Source organism: Podospora pseudocomata, chromosome 4, assembly GCF_035222375.1.
Source record: "Podospora pseudocomata strain CBS 415.72m chromosome 4, whole genome shotgun sequence".
NCBI classification, from domain to species: Eukaryota; Fungi; Ascomycota; class Sordariomycetes; order Sordariales; family Podosporaceae; genus Podospora; species Podospora pseudocomata.
Genome location: NC_085888.1, coordinates 3,527,866 through 3,548,998, shown reverse-complemented (window position 1 = coordinate 3,548,998; position 21,133 = coordinate 3,527,866). Strand labels below are relative to the sequence as shown.

Sequence of the window (21,133 nt, the reverse complement as noted above, 5' to 3'; positions counted from 1 at the left end):
TTACCTACCCTTCAACGTCCTCAGCCCAATCTCCAACCGGCTTCACCCAACTGGGACTGACCACCGTGTTTGTAGCGGTAGGGCCTGACGACGGTAGCACTGGAAAGTCCTCAGTTGGCTTGGGCTTTTGACTTGACTTGGTTGTGAGCGGTTGTGACACGGCCGAGGGCTGATGTCCGCCCTTGTTTTGTCTAAACGCCTCCTGCTTTTGTCTGTACGCGTCGTCCGCTTCGAACAAGGTCCTCCCTTGTTTGTTCTGCCTAGAGCTGTGTTTTCCAAATGCATCGCTTTCCTGGTCGACATGTTCACGGCTCGGCTCCTGGGAAGCATACCTGCTTGCTCCCAACCCTGATCCTGTTGATCCCTTTACTTCGCGATTCGCCCCCTTTCTGAAGGCGTCCGCTTGGTCTAAATCCACCTTGTCTTGGTCCCATGGTGCTCTCGTCCCTTTACGACCCTTGTTTTGCATCCGGTCTGCATCATACTTGTTTCTCTCCACCGGGGCCGGCTTCGGCTTGGGCGCATCTCTCGGCTTGCGTTTTCTCAGGCCAGCAGCCTCCTCCTGTTTGCGCTTCAATGCCTCTTCTTCGCCCTTGGCAACAGCAATGGCGTGTTCCTCCTCATCCTGTTTGATCCGTTGGAACTTCCGCTCCTTCTCAACAGAAGCAAGTCTTTTCTCCTCCATCATCTTGTCGGACTCAGCCTGACTCATCCTGGAGCGTTGCATACCGCCACTCAGCGTGCGGATATCGCTCGCCGCGGCGGTGTTGTTGTTTGTCTTCAATTTCCCCCTGTGAACATAGCTTTTCGGACCCGACGGTGCGTTCGCCGGTGTATTGGTGGTATTCGAGGGAGCCGAAGCAGGTGGTGCCTTGGTAAAAGACCTGTTGTCGTTGCTCTTGTTGTTGGATGCGCGGGATCTGTCTGGGTAGTTATGTCTTGACTGGGCTAGCCCCCCGAGTTGTGCGCGAACAGGAGGGTCTGGTATAACCTCTGCCGCTGGTTGTTGAGGAACCTCGGCGGACTCTGGCTTGGAGGTGGTCGCCGGCGGGGGGTCGACGGCCTCTCCCTCGTACGAGACAGGTTCGATATCGTCGGCAAAGAGGTCATCATCGGTGCGGCCGCCGAACTGATCTTGGTCCATGGTGAATAAGAGAAGAGTTGGGTATGTATTTTGATATCTATATTCTCCGGTCCCAGAGCGGATAAAAGCAGTTGTTGGGATGGCAAAGATACTTGGGAAGAATAGGGACCAAAACATGCGACGGTGTTGATGTTGTTGTTGTTTGGATGCACCCTGAAGTGGGGGAATCGAGGGAGGGCTTTGGTTCGAGTTCAGCCCGCATCAGACAAGGCTTGGCACACATCCCCCAGCTGGCAGCAGCTGTGGATGTGTGTGTGGTGTTTCCATCGCAGCCTTGTTTTCTCACTCGCCATCTGAGCTTCAAAACTCTCATCCAAATCAATCAGTCAAATGGAGGGCCTTTCCCCTGATAATGAGCAGCACCCCGAGAACTGCCGCCTGATGGCACCTAGAGTCGAAGCTTCGGTTGAATGATACGGACGTGAGCCGCCTGCTCGCCTTGCTAACAATACGTCTGGGCCTGTACTGTGCAGCTTGAGAGGGCTGGCTTCTCGGCTGCCACGTGAAATGATGAAGATGAATCGAGGGCTTATCATTAATTCAGTCTGCTACAGTTGTTCAACAAGGGACTCAAGGCAGATGACGTGCGGACGTCGATTGAGTGAAATAAGCTGGTGCCAGACATGGCTGGATCTGAATATGGTCTCGTCTTGTTGGCTGACACCTATCAAGCTGTCACGAACTGTCTCAAAGACTCGGCCAGCAGTCTTCGGTGTATCTTCGAACATTCTGTGGCTAACAGTGGCTTATAACTCCTTAGAAATTGTACTCGGAGCCTGCCTGCACCACGAGAAAGGGGATTGGGGGACCATCGGGCAAACCCCTGCATAATAAAGTGCTCAATTGCGCTCTAACCGAGGCCTTTGCCAGCCAGCAAGGTACACAGCTTTCCGATGAAGGCACATACTACGCAGAGGAGCTGACTATGCCACCCCTTCCTAAGACTCCGTCCCGAATGACACTGGCCTGAAAGTGGACTCTGGAAACAACTTGCTCAACGAAGAGGTAAACGAAGATGCGTGGGTCGTAAGCAGTCGGATACCCTCTCGACAGGGACCGACTGCCAACCGGGGAGTTTCAAGTCTCAACAGATAACAAGTCATCCCGTCTGTCCCAGACTGATTATGATATGGGATGCGCCCAGGCGCCCCAACGGGACTCCTCCACGCCTTCACGTCCCGATCGAAATACCTGCTACGATCTTGATCAACTCTATCCAGCACAAGCTCGAAAAAGATGCATCACGAGGGTCCCGTGTCAACGATGCCTATGACGTTCGTTCTGTCGACATCAACGCCACTGTTTTGGGCCTCGTGGCAACCTCAAAACACAGGCGACTACGCGGCAACGTGCATCTTTCTCGTGGTTCTTGCTGCGTGGACACATGTGTTGATGGCTATCCGGCACACTCTTGAGCGCGCAAGCTGGGGGAGGAAGTCGTCGTACCCAGCATACCACCGACACAAAGTTGGCGGCGACGAGGAGACTGACGAGCACATACATGGCTCCGGCTCCAGCAATGCAAAACCAACACTTGCACAGCCTGTCAAACCTGTCAGCGGTGCCCGGATAATCCTAATGGGTTTGCGAAGCTATTGGCTCAACACACCACTCCCACTGAGACTCGCGAGGGCAGGCTTCGATATGGCCATAGCAGGTCATGCATATCTCGTGTAAGTGCTCATATATCTACTGGCCCATCCTTGAGTTTGGGGCTGACCTGTGTATATTCTTTCCAGAATGTTGGCTGTGATGACGATGAACGTCGGATACTTCCTTGCCGTATTGATAGGTGTATTTGCTGGGACCTTCCTGTTCACCGCTGCCAAGGATAACAACGGCGGACACCAAGATGAAGATGAATGTTAACTAAAGCTCCAAGGAAAGACTCCCTCTTTGATTGACGTCGAAACCGGCTTCTGCCATTTTGTACCTTATGTCAGTCTGATCAAAAGGTCCCCTGCCTTGCTGAGGGGAGGATTGCTCTTTGGATTGTACAGGCATCACGGAAAGAATTGTGTCCTCTCATCATAGATTGGTATCAGTGATACCAATTTATGTCAGTGTCAATCAATATACCACCAAGATTGCCAACCTTAGTTAAACTACTTCACCCTATATGTTTCTATCTTAACTTTCTGCTCTTGCCAATGATAATGACTAACAGAAAGGTTTTTGTAAATAGAATACCCTAGGTAGCAATAGTTAAAGTTTTGAGTTGCACTGAGCATAAGTGGTCGCTCCGTGGCCAGTTGGTTGCTCTTTCCAATCGCTCTTCACTGTTCCATTGATGTTGTCCTACTCCAGCCCTTCTGTGGGCGCAGGGCTTGGGCGCCTTTCCAGTCTACCTTACAGCAATAGGCTTTTTTGGCCAGTATGTGGACAGGGTGAATTGAAACAGTTATCTACCAAGTTTCGTGAGTCATTGTAGTATATGGCTCGTGGCTGAACTTGTTAACCTTTTTACGCAGATGACTAACAGACACTTTTCCCACCACATTATAAGGTCTACAACCTGCCGCTGACCAGCCAACAACAACCTTATCAACCTTTTCATATCTTGTACATCATGGCTGGTTTGCATGTAACACCAGCAATTGTGCCTAGCCATAACCACGCCAGCTTGCAATTTCAAACGGCAACTTCGACGACATGTGAACTGATGGAACCCACCAAGATACCAACTGTTCCAGAGTACGATCCATCGTGGTATCGACGACAGTTCATCAACTACATCAGGAGCCCATTATATCGACTACGTGAGGAGCTTCTCCTCTATATTGCCAAGGATCTGACAGACGCCAACAAAACCTTGACGTGGCAGATCTTCTCCGAGAAGATAATGGCGTTGGAAGGTGTGTCAGCTGCCGCGGTGCGATGTTAGTCGGATATGTCCAATGGCGACTGCTGGGCAGCAGACCTTTTGGCAACCTGACACTGTGGTGCCACGCCTGCCAAGGAAGCCACCCCTGGTTCCTGTTCTCATTAAGCCAACGCCAGGAGTCAAAGTTTCGTCGCATCTGTATTAGGGCCCAGGGTGCTGTGAGAATGTGTGCCCACAAAGTGATCAGGTGGGCAGACCTCGTTGGACACGCAACTGAGAGGGGAAGGACGTCAATTCACTTACATGGCATCCTTTGCTCTTCCTGTGCGAACTCCACATATACCACGGCTGCATACGCTCCATTCGTCTTTCGGCCTTTAACCAACGGCCAAATGCAACTCATCGATCCTCGTCCTGTATCGGTTCACATTGGTTGGACCTACTTGGCCTTCGACCTCAACACCTCAGTCCCAGTTTCGAGACAGTATCTCCGCGGCTGTTTACTTCTCCAAAACCAGGCTGCGTCTGGAAATAGACTCTGTTCCCATGTCACATTTCCGGACGGCCAATTACTGTTGCCGTTCGAGCACAATCAGTGCGCATGCTTCGACCCTCCCGAAAGCCCTTCGCAACCCCGGGAAACTTGGCAGCCCCTCAGTCATGGCTGTCTTCATAGCCGGGACTCGATGGAGCTGTGCTGCCGCTGTCGTTCGATCAAAGAGCCTCATCGTCGTGGGCACTTTGTACCTTATGAAAAGGATTGGTCGGCGATCTTCACATCTCAGACAAAGATGTCTTGCCACTCATATCAGTGCTCCGAGTGCGACGCACAGTACTGTTGGATCCAGGAAGGTGATTCCGGTCGTATCCATCTCAAGTGTCTGAGAAGAATCTTCACACCCTTGGAACAAAGGCTGGCGCCTACCTCTAGGGCTCTAGGGAATGGCTCCGAAGTTTGGACCCAGACACCTGGGGGATCACGGCAGACCATGAACTGAAGCGTGTAGTTTGGTGCCTAGATGCAGCATGCACCACAAACTCCCGCTGGCACGAACTGCTGCGGCTGTTGTTGCGTTAACATTGTACCCCTGAATAGAATTGATCGTCCATGGCATAAAAGCACCAATATCGAGGTCCATTTGCCATCAGAGAACGCCCAGCTTCTCTCTCCCCTTCCCCATGCTACAAAACACAACACAGGCTCACGGTTGCCATACGCACTACACAACCTCCAACAAATCATGCACTGCTCGTCCCGAAACACTTTGGAATGGAAGGGTTAGACAACAAAATTCCTGTCAACCTAGACATCGCCCACCAAGGATTGAGGACTTTCAAGATCTCATTACCGCAAAAAGAAGAGAAGATCTAGGGGGACAGAACACAAAAGGCTGCTAGTGAATTAGATAGATATCCAAAGAGATTATAGAATCCAAGGTTTAACTTTACATCAGGATCCCTATAGTGAGATCCCCAAATCTTTGTGTGGAACCAAAAGGACATCCTACCCACAGGGTAGGCCGGGTGGCATATATCTCTACACTTTGTGATTTGAACCACGCTTATTACCAGCCTTTGACTTTAGACGGTTGCCATTCTCCACCTAAAACTCATGCTGATTTGATGTCATGCAGACGGCGACCAGTGTAAGTGACTGGACTGACCTGTGATTGTCACCAATAGCCTGCCCAAAATCGATTCTTTGTCTGACATGCAAGGTTCCTGTCTTGATCTTCTCGCTTCCCATCTTATTGGCGGAAGGTCAACTCTCTCTGCACCCCCAAACCAACATCCACTGCCGTCTCTCTCTTTCATTGGCTGGGACATTCCGTACCAACTCCCGCAACCGATTACTCCGTACTGTACATCGTGTCACAGCCCACGATAACATCAATCTCACCCGATATGGACCCCCCTCTTTTGCCCTCCTCCACCATCAACTTACCTACCTACACCCCAAACCACACCCATCACAATGTCCCCCAACACCGCCGCCTGGCTCACCTCCAAAAACTCCTCCCCCTTGGACATCAAACCCGCCCCATCACCCCCCTCCCCGCCCCCAGCCAACTTCCTCGTCATCAAATCCCAAGCCGTGGCCATAAACCCAGTAGACTGGTTCATCCAATCCCCCGGCAACCCCCTCTTCTCCTACCTCCGCTACCCCGTCATCCTCGGTTCCGACGTCGCCGGCACGGTAGTCCGCTCCTCCTCCCATCTGTTCGTCCCCGGCGACAGGGTCGTCGCTCACGCCTTCGGGACAGACCGCCGGTCTAACTCTTCGGCCGAGGGCGCGTTTCAGGAGTACGTCCTTGTTCGTGAGCACCTCGTCGCCAGGATACCCGATCATGTCCGTTTCGAGCAGGCGGCTGTTTTACCTTTGGGTTTTTCGACTGCCGCCACGGCGCTGTTTTTGGGGCGGGATCAGGGCGGGTTGGGGTTGGCGTTGCCGACTTCGCCGAGGGGAGATGACAAGAATCAGGTGGTTATTGTGTGGGCTGGGGCGACGAGCGTGGGGAGTAACGCGATACAGCTTGCCAGAGCGGCGGGGTATGAGGTTTACACTACTGCTTCGGCGGGTAATTGGGAGCATGTCCGGCGACTGGGGGCGGCGGAGGTGTGGGATTACAAGAGTGAGAGTGTGGTGGGGGACATCATTGGCAAGCTAAAGAGTGAGAACAAGGTGTGTGCTGGGGCTGTGGCTATTGGGGCAGGGGCATTGCCAAGATGCATCGACATCTTGGGTGGCTACAGGACTGTGGAGGGCCAGCCAAAGTTTGTTTCGCAGGTAAGCGGGTCCAAGGATCCCGGCGAGTTTCTTGGGTTGGGGGCGTTTGGGATGGTGAAGCTTGTGGTTGATATGGTGTGGGCTGGCATCACGACAGTGGCCAAGGCCAAGATCAAGGGCGTGGGGTACAAGTTCATCTGGGGAAGTGATATTGGTGATGACAAGAACAAAGACGTGGCTAAAGCGATATGGAATGTGTACTTGGCGCAGGCATTAGGGAAGGGTGAGTTTGTGCCGTCGCCTGAGCCACAAGTTGTCGAAGGGAAAGGGCTAGAGAAGATCCAAGAGGGTTTCGACACCTGTAAGAAGGGTGTGTCGGCGGCCAAAGTGGTCGTTCTCGTGTAGAGTGCCTACACCCATATTCTTCAGATATCGCTCGCTGCCATGGATATCAGTAGTCAAAGCGTTGTCAGAGTTGAACAGCAAGTCACATGGAACTGGCCTAAACGATGAGACATCTCGGTAATAGTGAACTTTTTTCTTTCAATTTATCAATCCGCGGGTATCCAAATTTGTACAAGAAAAGAAAAGAAAATAGGTAGGTGACTACGATCCGGGCGCTTACCGGTTAGGTGCAGATAGCTCCCATAGGGACAAGCTGAGGAAATACCTTGCCTGCCACCTTACAGAAGCAGAAGCTGCCGACCTTGCTGCAGGGAGTTCCCCTGAGAGGAGGAGGGGCGGGAGCTGGGACAGGAGCTGGAGCCGGGACAGGAGCCGGGGCAGGAGTGGGCAGAGCACCACCTCTGGAAGGAAACTCAGTTGTGGGGTCAATGGGAATAATTGTAGTGAGTCTGCTAGTAGGCTCAATTGGGATGATGGTGGTGAGCTTGGTGGGGTCCTCAATAGGAGTGATGGCACTGATCTTGGTAGGCTCATCAATAGGGGTGATGGCACTGATCTTGGTGGGATCATCGATGGGAGTGATAGCAATAATCTTGGTGGGCTTGTCTTCGATAGGAGTGATGGCAGTGATTTGCCTAGGTCCCACGACTACAACTTTGGAGACATACTTGACGCTCCTCTTGCTCAAAGGGGTCCCAAATGAACAGGTCGTATCAGGAGCCACTGCCTGAGGTGTAGCAATACCTCCGTTGCAGATTCCAAACTCGGATTGCGAGAAGCAAAAGAGACTACCCTCTGGGGAGCAAGGAACGCCGACCAACTCCGGAATGACGACAGCAGGGGTTATAGTGGGAATAACCACAACTGAGGTCTCCAAAGAACTAGGGGTGATGGTTGTAATATCCTCCTCTGGAGAGGTAGCAGTGGGAGGGACGGTGGCAGAGTTAGTAGAGGTGATCAAAGTAGACGACTGACCTTGGGTGGGAGCAGGAGCAGGAGCTGCCCCAGAGTCTCCGTCGAAAATAGGAACGCCAGCAGCCTTCTCGCAAGTCCCCTCGCTGCCGGGAGCAGGTTGCTCAAGAACCTTTCCGAACTTACCAGGATTGGAAATGTTGAGAACACCATTGTTGGTGGTACACTCACCGCGAATGTTGGCCACGAACATCTGAGGAAGCGAGTTGAAAAAGGTCGTATCGTCGGAGCCACCGCTGATCTTGACAGGGGCACAGTTCATGTAGACCTCACGATTGCCGATCTTGTTGTACCAAGTCCAGGCGAAGGTAGCGTTCCCGTTTGGCATATCCTTCGGGATAGGAACGTTGAACTGTCTAACGCACTCGACTCCAGAATTATTGCCGCACTGGGGAAAGTCAGCACGTCCGTCTTGATCAGGTTGGGCGGCGGGCAAGTTGCCAGCTGCAGAGACAGGACACCCTCCAATCAAAGTGTAGATTGTCTTCCACTTTGACTTGTCAGCCGGAGGCGGGAAGTCATAGGTGACACTGAACTGGCAAGAACCGCCACCATGCTGGGCACCGCCGGTGAACTTTACGAGCTGCTCGGTACCGGCCTGCATGGATGTCACCTCGACAACATCGGTGTTGCCCTGGCATGGGAAGGGAAGCGCCCCAAGAGGATCGACTTGAACGAGGGAGCTGGTCCCGTGGTAGTTGTAAGGGGTGGGAGTGTTCATAATGAGATGGGCTCTGGCCGCTTGAACAGCCAGGGCTGTAGCTAGGAAAGACGCAATATGCATGATGATGATGCGTATAAGGTAAGGTAAGAGATGATGTTGATGAAAATGTTCTATAAACCCCAAATCTTGCCTGCTTATATGATGCCCGGCCTTCTGGTCTTATATGTATCAAGGGATAGTGCCAAGACAATGAATCATGTCTAGACTTTGTCTAGAAGGCAATAGCCACACCAAAGGTTACCACAACCGTAGTCCAAAAATAGCATACAAATAAAGAGAAGATAGTTTGGGGACAATGCTGCCAAGATTCACCACGTGGTGACAAAGAGGATTGTTCTTGAAATAGGACAATTTAAACAAAGAACCATCGGCGATGATATTATCAAGGCACACGGCGGGCAGCTACTGAATGTTTCATGCCACTGTCCTGGTAGTTTCTGGCAATATTAGGAACCTCTCCCTTATCTCATGTCCAAGATACCGGTGGTTTGCTTACTCCGAACCATCACAAGACATTGCAGCGGCTTCTCTTGCGCAGGTTCACCGACTGGCAGTAAGTTCCGGCCTAAGACTTCCTTTACTTTCAAATGCCCGCAGTATAGCCAAGCTCACAATCGGATACGACATGATACGGTCATGAAGCCCCCACTTGGCAATCTCCTCTCGAATCAAGCCCTTCGCTGTTTGGTGTTCGACGACCCAGCCTGCTGGGCCAAATAATTTTTTGGTTTGCTCTTTTTCTTCCTCGAGTTCCTCGAACGTGATGCCTCCAACCCTTGTGGCACTGACTGCATGCCAACACATCTAGTTGCTATGAGACCAAGTGATGCCAGTCCCTATGGGCTGCCCAAAAACGACGATTCGTGAAGGGGGGATACTGGCTTCCTTGATGGCCCAGTCCACCAAGGTGAGAGCGTCAATGAGAAGACCTTCTTCGGATGGTGAGCCCCCGCTGATTCCAAAACCACGATAATCAAACGCAACGGTATGATCCGGCCTGGGGCACCCGCTAACATAGCCCGGTAGCTTAGTAGTCGCCAACCAGAACCTAGTGTGCCTGCGGCCCCGTAGAGGTAAAGGACCAGGAGGGCCTCGGGATCTCCCTGAAGCAGCTGGAAACCACGACGCTTGGTAATGTCTTGGGAATTTGCCGTTGATTCTTTGATGAGCTCCTCTCCATGCTGGCAATAGAGTTAAAACGGGAGCATATGCCAGGCCTGCAGCGTGACTCTGTCCGGGGCCTAGAGAGTGAATGGGGATACTTCGTTGCGCAAGAAGCCCCATTGCTCAGGCACAGTGATGTCTTGGAACCAGGTAAGAGTCACCCTGTGCAGGTGAAAGACTTGATTTTGAAAAAAATGGGATAGCTGAGGATAGTGAGGAAAATAAAGTATCCAACAACAAAAACACCAAAAATGTAAACCGCCGAGTATAGGACTGAATTGAGGGACATGGGAGGTGGCATGGTGCATCTGCAAGCTATAGTCGGTACCTTATTTCGTCAACAAAGCTCGACGGGCAGTCGAAGTGTAGGAATAAGACAGCAAGGAATATGAATATGAATGTTTGGTTGCAGCACCCGGAAGTCTAGAACAACCTGAGACTTTCCGTGGTGCGAGATAACTCAACTCCAGGCCCATGATGAAATGTGCAGACTGCTCCGTGTGAGGCACATGTCACTGTACGGGCCACCTGGCAAAGGGCTTCTGGTTCTGGCCAACTACCTGGTACCCAAACTCCAACTGCAGCTATATGTTGGCCAACAGTAATGTTGTTGTTATTGTCGATGTGCATTCAGCTGCACGAGGTACTTGGGCTTGGTCCTGAAACCAGCTGGTGCCACTTTTGGTTCTCCAGGTATGTAAAGCGAGGTCCAGCCCGGTAACTGCTCTATAACCGATAGGTATTCTTGAGCAAAGTTGAACTCGAGTTCCACACCAGAAAGTTTACCCACCTTACGATACCTCACCTTCCGATTCAATCTTTCGCGGTTGTCTGCTTTCTTTGATCCCGGAGGCGTGTGACTCGATTTCCGTTTTGAGCAGCAAGAGACAGGCGACCAGGTCGCGAGACAGGAGGTGGAATGAGCAACAAAGTGGATACCAAAGCCCTCGTGCCGGAAGTGATAGCATCTGCCTCTTTGGAAGCTTATAACGGCCTCGTTCAAGGGTGAGTTGGTGAGCCGGATTTCCGCGGAACTTGGGGGATCCTTTGGACGTCACTTGTTATTATATTTATCTGCACTTTCACTCTTCGCTGCTTGAATGTCCCACAGAAGTCAGACACGTTCTCCATCCTCTTCCGCCGTCGGGTCCTATGGATGCTCTTGGCTATTCTAGCGCCAGAAATTGTTCTCACCTATGCCGCGGGGCGGTGGAGCAGAGCTCGTCACTCTGTTCACGACTTCCACAGCTCCGGCTACACCCAATGGAATGGACCATGAGAATGGCCTTCTTTGCCGATGTGGGAGGCTTCGTGTTCGAAGCGGCAGCCAGTGGCCCCTTTCCCCTGAACGCCAAGCAACTTCACTGGTTAGTTGTTAACAACCATATCGAAGATCCCGAAACCGATGTCGTCGAGATCTGGTACAAGTCAAAACAGGACCGGTTTGCACGCCTCATCACATCCTTCCAGGTTAGCTACACAATCATACACGCGATTGGTCGGGCCGGACAGCGACTGGCTATCACGACGCTCGAGTTGAACACTATGGACATCGTGGTATGCTCTCTGATGACTGCTTACGCTTGGCTTCACAAGCGGGCCGATGTCAGGACACCGATAAGGCTTGCGACAAGAACAGCGATCGGCGATATTACGGGCGATCGGCCATGGAGAACCACACCAATAGATTTCATCGATGAGAACGGTCCGGGCCGGACACTCAATGTCCAACCGTTCATGAAAATGCCAGTGATCCCGCCCGACCAGCCGATTCAGCGTATCCCCAACGACCGGTTTCCGATGAACCCATACGGTGCGCAAGAATACTTCTTGTGTTTTGCGAAACTTTTGTTTACTGCTGTTCATGTGGCTGGATGGAACTTTTCCTTTCCAACTACAACGGAAAAGGTGTTGTGGAGCGTATCCAGCTCGATACCGTTTGGTGTCACGGCAGCATTCTGGGTTCTCGAAACAGCAGCGTCTTGGATACGCCTTGGGAGATGGGAGTGGATCTATCTCTGGATAACAAACAAAGGCCGCTATTCCCGATTCTGAGCAAGCAAGGATAGAAAAGCTGAGGGCCAAAGCGGCACGTGAACCTACCACTCTACCACTTGCATGGGGGTTCTAGACGATTGGGCTTGTTGCTTTGCTGTATGGGATCGCTAGGATGCACTTAATCCTCACGGCGTTTCTGGAGCTGCGAGACATTGATGCCACAGCTTACATGAATGTGAGGTGGTCGATGTATATACCTCATATTTAGAGTGAAGGAATACGACGTTGCCCACCCGTTGGAATTCTGGGGACGCCACTCCTCGGCACTGTGTCTACAAGACGGCGATCGATTCCTAAAATTACTTCAAACTGTGTCACTCTGACCAACGTTCATCGTCAAAATTTCCGCGGCATCGTAGCGACGTGTTTCAGTTATCCAATTTTCTTTGGAATGCACTCGGCCGAGTGTCATCACTGCTTATCCGCCCAAAATATTATCTTTTCGTTGCAATGGAGGATAAATAGACACAAGTTGTCCTGATGCGCTGAATCTAGAGCGGAGTTTCCCACAAGCGCTGAATAGTAAACCCTCAGTGACCACATCCAAACAAAGAGTCTGGCCCACAATGAAGCTCTTTTCGTTCCTGATCAGCTCCTTGCTCCTTGCCTTTGCGGCAGCTCAAAGTACATACATCCCCACGTTGTATGACACCTGATATGATATGACTCTAACACCAAACAGCTTGTACAGCCGATATATGTCGCAGCCGCATCAACCAATACGCCACACAGACCGGCCGAGCATTCTGCTTCACCTACCTCACGCCTGTCGTCGTTGCTACCCAAACGCTGAGGGTTACTGCAGTTGCTACACGAGTCAGCACGTCTATTCCGAGCACGCGCACCGTCACAGCTACGTAGGTTTTATCTCTTGGTTTCAAGGTTTGACCAATGCCACCAGCTACCTAACCTCCGTTCTCGCAGAGCAACCGGCGTCACTACCATCGTGAGACGCCAGATTCTGCCGGCCTCGGTATCATCGGCCATCGCATCAGCGTGTACGAACAACGCGTCAAGGATTAGCAGCGCCTGTACGTGCTATCTTGCTGGGCGATAAAGTGTCAGGGAAGTGAAAAGCACCTAAGAAGGAAGGGAAGGCATTGCGTCACGGCAGAGGCTGGGGATGGCGCATGGTAGGTAGGTAGGTAAGTAGGGTAGTTTTCAAAAATGGACAATCAGTATCTAAACCGGCATCTCCTTCACCTTTGCGCCCCCAGATCCAGACTCTAGCAATCCTTCCAAAACCTCCAAGTCCCTGAACGCTTCCTCGGGAGTCTGCAGACCGTCGACCTTTCCAGTGCCGGCCTTGATAGCCCGTGCAAACACAGCCACCTCCTCACCAACACCAGAGCTGTACTCAAACTCTTTCTTGCTCTCCCCCTCCTTGGTCACAGTCTTGACCTCGGTTGGGCTCCAGCTGACAGTTCCATTGGTTGTGATGATCTCCAAATCCGTCCCGTTCTTGAACTCGGTCCCAAAAGAAAGGACAATCGAGCCATTCACGCCCTGCTTGGTCGAAGCAACACCGTGGATGGTATCCAGAGGCTGTAATCTCTCTTCCAAAAGAGCGGTATACGCAGCCACCTTGCTCAACTCCTGTCCAGAAGCCCCAAGCAAGTATCGCAGTGCAGCCATAAAATGCACTCCACCGTCCAGCAAGAATCCACCCTGGTAGTCAGGAACCTTGCGCCCTATTCCGTGTCCATGTTAGCATCTCACTTTCCTTTCCATAGGTAGGTAGCCAGAACAAACTCACACTGAGTGTTGAAATACTTGTTATCCTCCGCCACCCACCCAAACTTCTCCAGCTTGAAGCTCACCACCCGGCCTCCAATCCTCTTGACCTCCTCCCCAGCAAACACCAAACTCTTCATGTACCGAAAATTCTCCGCCACACCCCACAGCGGCTTCTTCTCGGCTGGCAATTCAGTCTCGTACCACTTGATCAACTCCCTTGCCCCCTCGACATCGGCCGCGACAGGCTTCTCGGAAAGGACGTGCTTTCCGGCCTTGAGAGCAGCTTTGATCACCTCGGGCTGGGCCAGAATAGGCAACGCAACATCCACGGCGACGATGTCGTCTCTCTTGAGGAGGTCAGCCAGGCCGCGGCCGGGCTCGGAGGGGGAGTCATAGTAGATGTCTGGCTTGGGGCCGTTGGCGGGGAGGGCGTCGGCTAGGGCGACGGAGGAGGTCTGAGAACGGGAGTAGACTGCTTTGAGGGAGAGCAAGTCTGGGGAGGCGAGGATGGCGGGGAGATGTTCTGTATTTCGTGTTAGCCTTGCTGCGTGCTGGCGGTGGTGATGGTTCTGGTGATGGTGAATGGTGGTGGGAATGGAGACAATGACGTAAGGGGTGTGAAAAAGGGCTGTTTGATTTTTTGTGGGGGCATTTGTTGATGAGAAAGGACCAAAACATACCATGACGGGCAAAGATGCCGGCACCAAGGAGAGCGATTCCTGCCATTTTTCCTGATGTTTTTGTCGAGTTGGTAGAGAATTCTGGTGATGGGAATGGAAGACAAATGAGGGGGGTTATTTTATTCTGGAATTCAATTACTCATCCAATCCTGATACGAAGGAACTTTGAGGAATAGAGCCTCCGGCCGGCACTGAGTGGATGACGATGTGTCGAGAGTGGAGAACGGGAGATGCTGCAGCTGTCGGGAATCGGGCCGGCCGAGACAGAATGGGTAAAGGCTTTTTCATTGGCGAGTTCCAGCTGCCGCGCTGTCGGGTGTATCGCGGCGGGAGGGAGATACCGTGCGCGCCGGTTGGAATGTGTTGATTCATGCCTGACGGGAGACGACAGAATGGAATCTGCCATGCATTTACGAAGGGAAAATTGGAATGAGGGGTATATATCACGTGTATATCACGTGGAAGATGATGATTAAGGGGCGCCCCTGAATTGCAACTATGAACATAAGATAACATCGATGAAAGTATGGAATATCTTCAGCCACTAAGTAGACTATCCTATACGAATTCGAACCACTCACCATGTCATTCATTCAATCGGTAGTTGTCAATTCAGCAATGCCAGCCAAGCAAGGTGTTATAATAGGTATGTTGGTAGGTTGGATCTTACGGGTGCTGATGATGAATGGAGCGGACAGTGTTTCCGAAAACATCAATTTTCGGCTCTACGATGTATCGATAGAGCCAAAGTTTCACTTCAGGCGATTTGTGATCCTGGAATACGCCACAAGCTATACCCGTTTGGCCATCACGCATATCGATAATGAAAAGCCACGATTGTTAGGGCCAGCTGAACCTCCCCTGCCTACAGATTACAAACTTTGTAGCTGTCATTCGGTTCTAGACTTTCGACACGGTCTCTGTTCCTTGCTTCATCAAACTGCGCTCCATCAGTCCCGCCAACGAATTGACGTAGATAACGTTCTCAAAGCCATATAACTCTGTCCCAAGGACTGCATCATCACATACTGCCATGGCTCCATACGCAATCTCAATCGACAACCGCTCCGACATCAAGCGGTCTTACGCCCTATTCGCTGAACCGCCAACCATCAAGCACAACGGCGGCTCGGCCATCAAAGTGGTCACTCGCATCATCAGCAGCGCCTGGGGGGTGGCATCCCCGCATGGCCAGGCCAACTTCACGCTGTCCAAAAAGTTGTAAGCAAGATGCGGGTTCTACGATGTCGAAGTCGACCCGTCACCTGACGACCAGAACCGAAAGCGCGTCGGGAGTGGCGTTGAGGTCATCGACCAGCGACTTGTCACACTCGGGTCGACAGACAAACATGGCAATATCGTACCCGGGACCACGCTCATGATAGACAGCTCAAGCGGCACGCCGGCGTTTACCGAGAACAACCCCGCACCGTCCGGTGCTGTTGGGTGCTTCTGCATTCAGACCCGGGGCGACTTTTCGGTCAAGGAGGCGAAGCTGAGTAGGTGTTCCTTCTACTGATAACACTCTATTTTCACCCCCGTACATCCTGCTAAACGCCGAACCCCAGACCAATTCGTTGTCGGCTTCTGCTCGTCCACACGCCAGAGCATCGGCCCTTATGCCACCTTCGTCCCGCAGCCCAGCGAGGAGTATCAGATCGCGCCATCCAAGGGCTTTTACGTGGTCGTGGGGAACTTCAACCCCTACGACCTCGCCGACATGAGGCTCAAGGACAGCATGTCCGCCTGCTATGTGGATTTTGCCTCCCTCGGGACGGACTCTGTCACACTAGTCCACCACAGCAACGGGACGCTCGTCAGGCAGGTGGTCACAGATGGGGAGATGAGGCCGGTGCCAGTCCCATCACCCAATCCCCCAGTCTTTGCACGAGCTTTTGCAAGAGAGGAATTCAGGGTCGGAACTGCAACAGTCACGGCTAGGTCGAGTCAGGACGATGGGAGTTCGAATTCGATATCAGGGAGCTCTGCTGGCACCTCGACACCGACTTGGTCCGTCTTGAGCTGATCGTCTTTCACATGTTACTGAACTTCAATTAATATTACAAGCCTCTGACAAGGCAATACTCGTACACCTTTCCCCACAACACCATCTCACCCGCACAAATCAAACAGAGCCACGCTGGGATCATGGTCCGACACCATCTCGGCGTACGACCCCCAAGTGTTGACGTGAATGTGCTCAAAGTCGCTCTTGCTGCTGGCCGCAAGCGAAGGGCTGACGTACATGTGGTCGAGCGCCTGGGCGTTCATGTCAAAGGCGTAGGTGTACCGCTCGGTGGGCTTGATGCCGGCCACCTCGTCCAGGTCCTTCATCTTGCTGATCTCAGCAAAAGTCTTCATGGGCCGGACAAAGGAGAACTCGTTGAAGTCGCCGGCGGAGATGACGGCAGCTTTGGGGTCGGCGTTGAGGATCTGGGAGATGAAGGTCTGGCGGGTGGGTCAGTGACTCGGGATCTTGATGAGAACAGTGGAAGAAAACACTTGAAGACCTACAGCAGTGACATTAGCCTGGGCAAGTCTGTCAGCCACACCACCATTGATGGGAGGACGACGGTCGCCGTGGAGGCTGGAACCGCCGCCCTTGCTGCCGAAGTGGACGTTGACGGTGAAGAAAGGCTTGGTGGCACCCTTGGCGACCCAGGCACCGACAACGGGCTTGCGAGAGGCGGTCCAGGCTGGGTTGGCAGGCTCAATGCGGCCCGGGTTGAAGGTCAGGGAGGGAGGAGAGTTCTTACCCGAGCCCTTCACAACGGAGGTGGCATCGTCCCCTTGGCCTTGGTTGGGTTTGTAGAGGGAGATGATGGCTGGGTTGTAGAGATAGGCGGGACGGATGTTGCCGCCTGGCTGGCCACCGTCAAGGTTAGGGGTGGCGGGTGCAACCTCGGCGAACTCGTAGGTCGGACCACCAGCAGCCTTGATGCTGGCAGCGAGAGCGGAAAGGGTCAGGTTGGCAGAGGTGATGCCGTCGTTGTTGGTGGGGCCCGAGTTGTCCTGGACTTCCTGGAGGAAGAGGAAATCAGGGGACTTGAGGTAGGTGACGACGTGGCTGGCAATCAGGGGCAGGTGTTCAGACGAAGGAGACAGATTTTCGACGTTGTAGCTACCGACAGTGATGGCCTTGCACTGGCCCTTGCTCTTGAGGCTGGTGGGCTTCTGAGCAGCAACACCCTTGGCGGGCTTGCTCACCTTGACGGCGGTGAGGGGGAGGATCGAGTAGAAACCAAAGGCATGTTGCACGACACCGGTGATTTCCTCGAGTTCATCGCCCATCTTGCTGGTGTTGGGGTTCTTGGTGCCATCAAGAGGGGAGCCAATGACGATAGCCTCTGGGTTGGAATCTATGGTTTGAGATGTTAATAAAAAAAAACAAGAGCCCAAGACCAAATTGTCAAGTTTGCTCACCTTTGTCGGTCATGGTGATGCCTCCCTGCTTGTTCTTCCCCGTGACCTTCCAGTCACCGACGACCCAGGTATCACCATAGTTGTTGGGTTGCTTAATCACACTCGGCTTTCGGACGGTGACCAGTTCACCGCTCAAGCTCTCCCAGAAATCCAATCCAAACTTCTTGGGCTCCAGAACAGGGTTCACTTCGGAGATGTTGGCCACTCCGTTGGGCACATTGTAGATGTCACCGCCATCCAGCGAGCTGAACTGAGTGTTGGGGGGGTCGATTGTGTCCTTCCCAATCACCAAGGCCTTCACCTTGTTCCCGCTGGAGAGCACCTGGACATTCTTGGGAGTGGACAACTCGGTCAGATAGAGGTAGGCGTTGCTTGACCGATACTCGAGCACCTTGGCATCCAAAGAGATGATGTCGCCCACGGTCAGGTTGGCACCCACATTGCGGTCAAAGACATAGATGGCCTCAGAAGTAGCAATGTCCTTGTCCGGGGTTGTCGACCGAATGAATACTCCGTTGGGACCCTTGGCGATCAGGAGACCGGTGACGTTGGTCACGGTCTGCCCTGAGTATGGCGAGATGTACTTGTTGCCATTGATCTCGGCGATTGTCAGGGCGGACGCCAGAGACTGAAGGCTCGTGATGGCAAAGATGCCGAGAGCAGTCGGTGAGGCCTTCATGATCGTCGTCGTCGTGGCTGTCGTCGGGATCGGGCTCGGGCCTGTGCGAGTCCAAGCTGTTGAAAACAGGACAAGCCGTTGCAGGCGATCATCTCGTAGTTATATGCTGCATGTTCCTCCCGTATTGCACGTGGGATATGGAGTTTGTTGATTTGATAGGCAAGGCAAGTACCACATAAGGCGGACCTGGCCGCCGTTACACCAGTTATGTTATCGTAGCCCAATTCAGGGGCTATTCAGGGGTGCTGTGCGTGTTGATTGGCTGGGGGTACTAGCACGTTGGGCGGGCGACCTGCCTGAATGGACAGGTGGTTAACGGTGCCAAGGCATGCCTCCAGCTTCTAACCCAGCTGAGTGGCCGCCTGCCTTTTCCATCCTACCGTGACTTCACGTGGCGGATCTCTGGGGATTGGTTATCACCAATCGTCGTCGGAAAGGGCCGAGGGACCCATCGCGGTGATACGTCTAGAATACTGGTAGACTGCCTGGGAACAATTTAAGCATCTTTGACCAGTGATGATCAAGAGTGACAATGCTACTGATCCCGATGGTGGCCTCGGCTGACGTGGAAGATATCGGCTCCCTTGCAATCTGGGGTACTAGTAGGTAGCCAAAGGAACGATATCGGAGGTGGTCTTTCTGAGCAAGAGATTTGGGTGCAGACTTGAGGCCAAAAGCACCATCGTGGTGCCGTATCTCGAGATATCTGTGGTCAGCCTTGTCATTGGTTCCGTGGCACATCCAAGAGGCAAGCACAAGCCAATAGCCACTCAAAAGGGACAATGATCAAATGATATTTCCAGGTTGGAAAATGATCAGACTCGAACCAAGAAGTGACTGGAGCGGGACGGAAGGGCCAATGCACAAAACCGAAGCCGTGCGCATTGGAGTTAACGCGATGACATCTGCACCGGCCGAGAGGTCCGAGCCCGGCATCGACAAAAAGGTAAGTCGATTAAATTTCCGAAGATTGACGGTGAGCAGATCTCGATCATCTCGAGACAACCCGGCAGTGTTGGAACAGCGACTGAGACATGTTTCAGCAAACACCGAAAAGAAAGAAGAAAAAAATGAGGAAAACAGATGAAAGCCCCGCATCCCCCGCATTTTCATGACAGTGCTTGGGCCCCAATCCCCCTCACCACCAAGACGCCGGGACAGAGAGAGACTCTGTGCATCTCACGGCACCGGCACGGCATTAATATGCTGCAGGTGCCATGGTAGGCTGCTGTGTGTGTGATGGATCGATCTGGCTGCAGGTTGGGAGGAGACTCTATGAGATGCCAAGCTCTGATCTGTGAAGCTTGAAGTTTCTCGGCCACGTCCTCTCAGCCAATTTCTACCAAAGTTGGGACCATCCAAGAGATCGGCAGGAAAGCGGGGGGATGTGCTGATGGTTCTTGGGCAGGTTCCGTCGCCCAGAAGAGAGAGAGAGAGAGAGCATTGTAGAAGGGATAATAAACGCGGTCTGTGTGCGTGGGGTTACATTCGCTACCTTTAATATCGCTGTCGTCGCCGGTGACCATGATCAACCATCTCAGATTTGAAGAATGACAGAGCATCGACGGGCGATGGGGGTCGCAGATCAGTCGGTAATTTCTTGGTTGTGGCAGCACCTCGCAAGCCTGGTCTTCTTACGGTCGTCTGCTGGAGCTACATACAGTGAGTGAAACAGGTGGAAGGGGATGTTGTGAGTTTCACCTAGCGTGTGTAACCGTTGCATTCTCTCCTCTCTCTCCTCTCTCACACCTCAGGCTCACTCTCTGGAGATGCTGGTACCGGGTGAGTGTTGCTTTCAGGACCGGAGCCCTGGAGTGCTGACTCGGGCGGAACCAGAAGAAGAACAGGAGCTGGAAATGACAGGCCATGGGAATTCCGGGGTCTAATTCATCGTGTTTCTTTTTTTACACTGGATGATCGCTGGCGATTGACGATTTCCAAGCCTTCTTTCAGCTGGGGCGCTGACCTGGCCTGAGATTGCTGACGATCGCGCAAGTCTTCAGTACCTGTCTTCCTCTCCACAGAATGCGACCACTTGGCGGCCCCCAGGGGACCCAGACCAGGGTATCGCTGCCTCTGTTTTGTCTTTGTGTCGCCATTCTCACCTCAGCCAGACCTTGAACAAGAGACACCGGTACTGCTCCATAATATTGGATATGCAGAGGTGACGCCGATTGAAATGCAAGAGACAGAGGGTGAGGCTTTCTCAGTTCATCGGAGTAAAGAACAAAAGATGGAAATGATGGAATCTGCAGTGCTGTCGGTCCACGGTTCCCGTTCCCTTGCTTTTTTGCAAATTTTGCGCCACGGCCACAGTGGCTTGCAGCAGGGGAGGAGCAGGGCCACAGCAGGGATCTCAGCATCCATGCAGCAAATCCACAGGGGAACGACATCGACATGGACCTGAACAAACACGACCCCCCCCGACCCGTGACCGCGACCGGGAAATATTATCAGAGATGGCCAAGCAGAATGGGGAAAGGAAAGGGTTGTATTCTCTCACGGGCCTCCCATTCTTGGTCCGATGCGCGCGCCCATCGCTTCTCCTTCTCTTAGGTTCCTCAGGTTCTTCTTCTGCTTCTTCTTCTTCTTCTT

The 21,133-nt window shown here is 52.7% G+C and overlaps 9 protein-coding genes across 9 annotated transcripts; 5 read left to right on the top strand and 4 right to left on the bottom strand.

Annotated features, from left to right (window-relative positions):
* Nucleotides 1–4: 4 nt before the first annotated feature.
* QC762_404760 (uncharacterized protein) lies at nt 5–1,144 on the bottom strand (the record flags this gene model as incomplete). The annotated part of the gene is made up of 1 exon (XM_062889929.1): nt 5–1,144. One exon carries the CDS (start codon nt 1,142–1,144, stop codon nt 5–7), a length of 1,140 nt encoding a protein of 379 aa, XP_062744072.1.
* A 1,122-nt stretch (nt 1,145–2,266) lies between these two features.
* Nucleotides 2,267–3,370, top strand: QC762_404770 (uncharacterized protein). The gene is made up of 2 exons (XM_062889930.1): nt 2,267–2,817; nt 2,884–3,370. The coding sequence occupies exons 1-2, from the start codon at nt 2,381–2,383 to the stop codon at nt 3,011–3,013; spliced, it is 567 nt and encodes a 188-aa protein (XP_062744071.1). The 5' UTR covers nt 2,267–2,380; the 3' UTR covers nt 3,014–3,370.
* Nucleotides 3,371–4,034: 664 nt separating this feature from the next.
* Nucleotides 4,035–4,966, top strand: QC762_404777 (uncharacterized protein; the record flags this gene model as incomplete). The annotated part of the gene is given in 2 exon segments (XM_062889931.1): nt 4,035–4,067; nt 4,079–4,966. The coding sequence occupies 2 exon segments, from the start codon at nt 4,035–4,037 to the stop codon at nt 4,964–4,966; spliced, it is 921 nt and encodes a 306-aa protein (XP_062744070.1).
* A 977-nt stretch (nt 4,967–5,943) lies between these two features.
* On the top strand, nt 5,944–7,101 carry QC762_404780 (uncharacterized protein; the record flags this gene model as incomplete). Its single annotated transcript, XM_062889932.1, has 1 exon — nt 5,944–7,101. The coding sequence occupies one exon, from the start codon at nt 5,944–5,946 to the stop codon at nt 7,099–7,101; it is 1,158 nt and encodes a 385-aa protein (XP_062744069.1).
* A 223-nt stretch (nt 7,102–7,324) lies between these two features.
* Nucleotides 7,325–8,857, bottom strand: QC762_404790 (uncharacterized protein; the record flags this gene model as incomplete). The annotated part of the gene is made up of 1 exon (XM_062889933.1): nt 7,325–8,857. One exon carries the CDS (start codon nt 8,855–8,857, stop codon nt 7,325–7,327), a length of 1,533 nt encoding a protein of 510 aa, XP_062744068.1.
* A 2,385-nt stretch (nt 8,858–11,242) lies between these two features.
* Nucleotides 11,243–13,207, top strand: QC762_0072410 (uncharacterized protein; the record flags this gene model as incomplete). Its single annotated transcript, XM_062883759.1, has 3 exons — nt 11,243–11,774; nt 12,702–12,876; nt 12,946–13,207. 3 exons carry the CDS (start codon nt 11,243–11,245, stop codon nt 13,040–13,042), a joined length of 804 nt encoding a protein of 267 aa, XP_062744067.1. The 3' UTR covers nt 13,043–13,207.
* On the bottom strand, nt 13,163–14,829 carry QC762_404810 (uncharacterized protein). The gene is made up of 3 exons (XM_062889934.1): nt 14,437–14,829; nt 13,776–14,279; nt 13,163–13,710 (listed from the first exon to the last, which is right to left on the bottom strand). Exons 1-3 carry the CDS (start codon nt 14,480–14,482, stop codon nt 13,202–13,204), a joined length of 1,059 nt encoding a protein of 352 aa, XP_062744066.1. The 5' UTR covers nt 14,483–14,829; the 3' UTR covers nt 13,163–13,201.
* Nucleotides 14,830–15,469: 640 nt separating this feature from the next.
* Nucleotides 15,470–16,831, top strand: QC762_404815 (uncharacterized protein; the record flags this gene model as incomplete). The annotated part of the gene is given in 3 exon segments (XM_062889935.1): nt 15,470–15,657; nt 15,667–15,935; nt 16,005–16,831. Coding segments are annotated over 3 exon segments (915 nt in total). The 3' UTR covers nt 16,463–16,831.
* QC762_404820 (uncharacterized protein) lies at nt 16,469–20,758 on the bottom strand. The gene is made up of 3 exons (XM_062889936.1): nt 17,860–20,758; nt 16,951–17,795; nt 16,469–16,884 (listed from the first exon to the last, which is right to left on the bottom strand). The coding sequence occupies exons 1-3, from the start codon at nt 18,536–18,538 to the stop codon at nt 16,549–16,551; spliced, it is 1,860 nt and encodes a 619-aa protein (XP_062744064.1). The 5' UTR covers nt 18,539–20,758; the 3' UTR covers nt 16,469–16,548.
* Nucleotides 20,759–21,133: the final 375 nt, after the last annotated feature.

What these genes read in the sequence shown, in the direction of transcription:
- QC762_404770 (XM_062889930.1), top strand. Translation starts at nt 2,381, where the DNA reads ATGCATCACGAGGGTCCCGTGTCAACGATGCCTATGACGTTCGTTCTG. An exon ending in GCAGGTCATGCATATCTCGT is followed by an intron (nt 2,818 to 2,883) that starts GTAAGTGCTCAT and finishes TATTCTTTCCAG; the next exon opens with AATGTTGGCTGTGATGACGA.
- QC762_404820 (XM_062889936.1), bottom strand. Translation starts at nt 18,538, where the DNA reads ATGAAGGCCTCACCGACTGCTCTCGGCATCTTTGCCATCACGAGCCTT. An exon ending in CATCACCATGACCGACAAAG is followed by an intron (nt 17,796 to 17,859) that starts GTGAGCAAACTT and finishes CTCAAACCATAG; the next exon opens with ATTCCAACCCAGAGGCTATC. An exon ending in CCCAGGCTAATGTCACTGCT is followed by an intron (nt 16,885 to 16,950) that starts GTAGGTCTTCAA and finishes CCCACCCGCCAG; the next exon opens with ACCTTCATCTCCCAGATCCT.
- QC762_404810 (XM_062889934.1), bottom strand. Translation starts at nt 14,482, where the DNA reads ATGGCAGGAATCGCTCTCCTTGGTGCCGGCATCTTTGCCCGTCATG. An exon ending in CGGCATCTTTGCCCGTCATG is followed by an intron (nt 14,280 to 14,436) that starts GTATGTTTTGGT and finishes CACGAAATACAG; the next exon opens with AACATCTCCCCGCCATCCTC. An exon ending in CAAGTATTTCAACACTCAGT is followed by an intron (nt 13,711 to 13,775) that starts GTGAGTTTGTTC and finishes GACACGGAATAG; the next exon opens with GGCGCAAGGTTCCTGACTAC.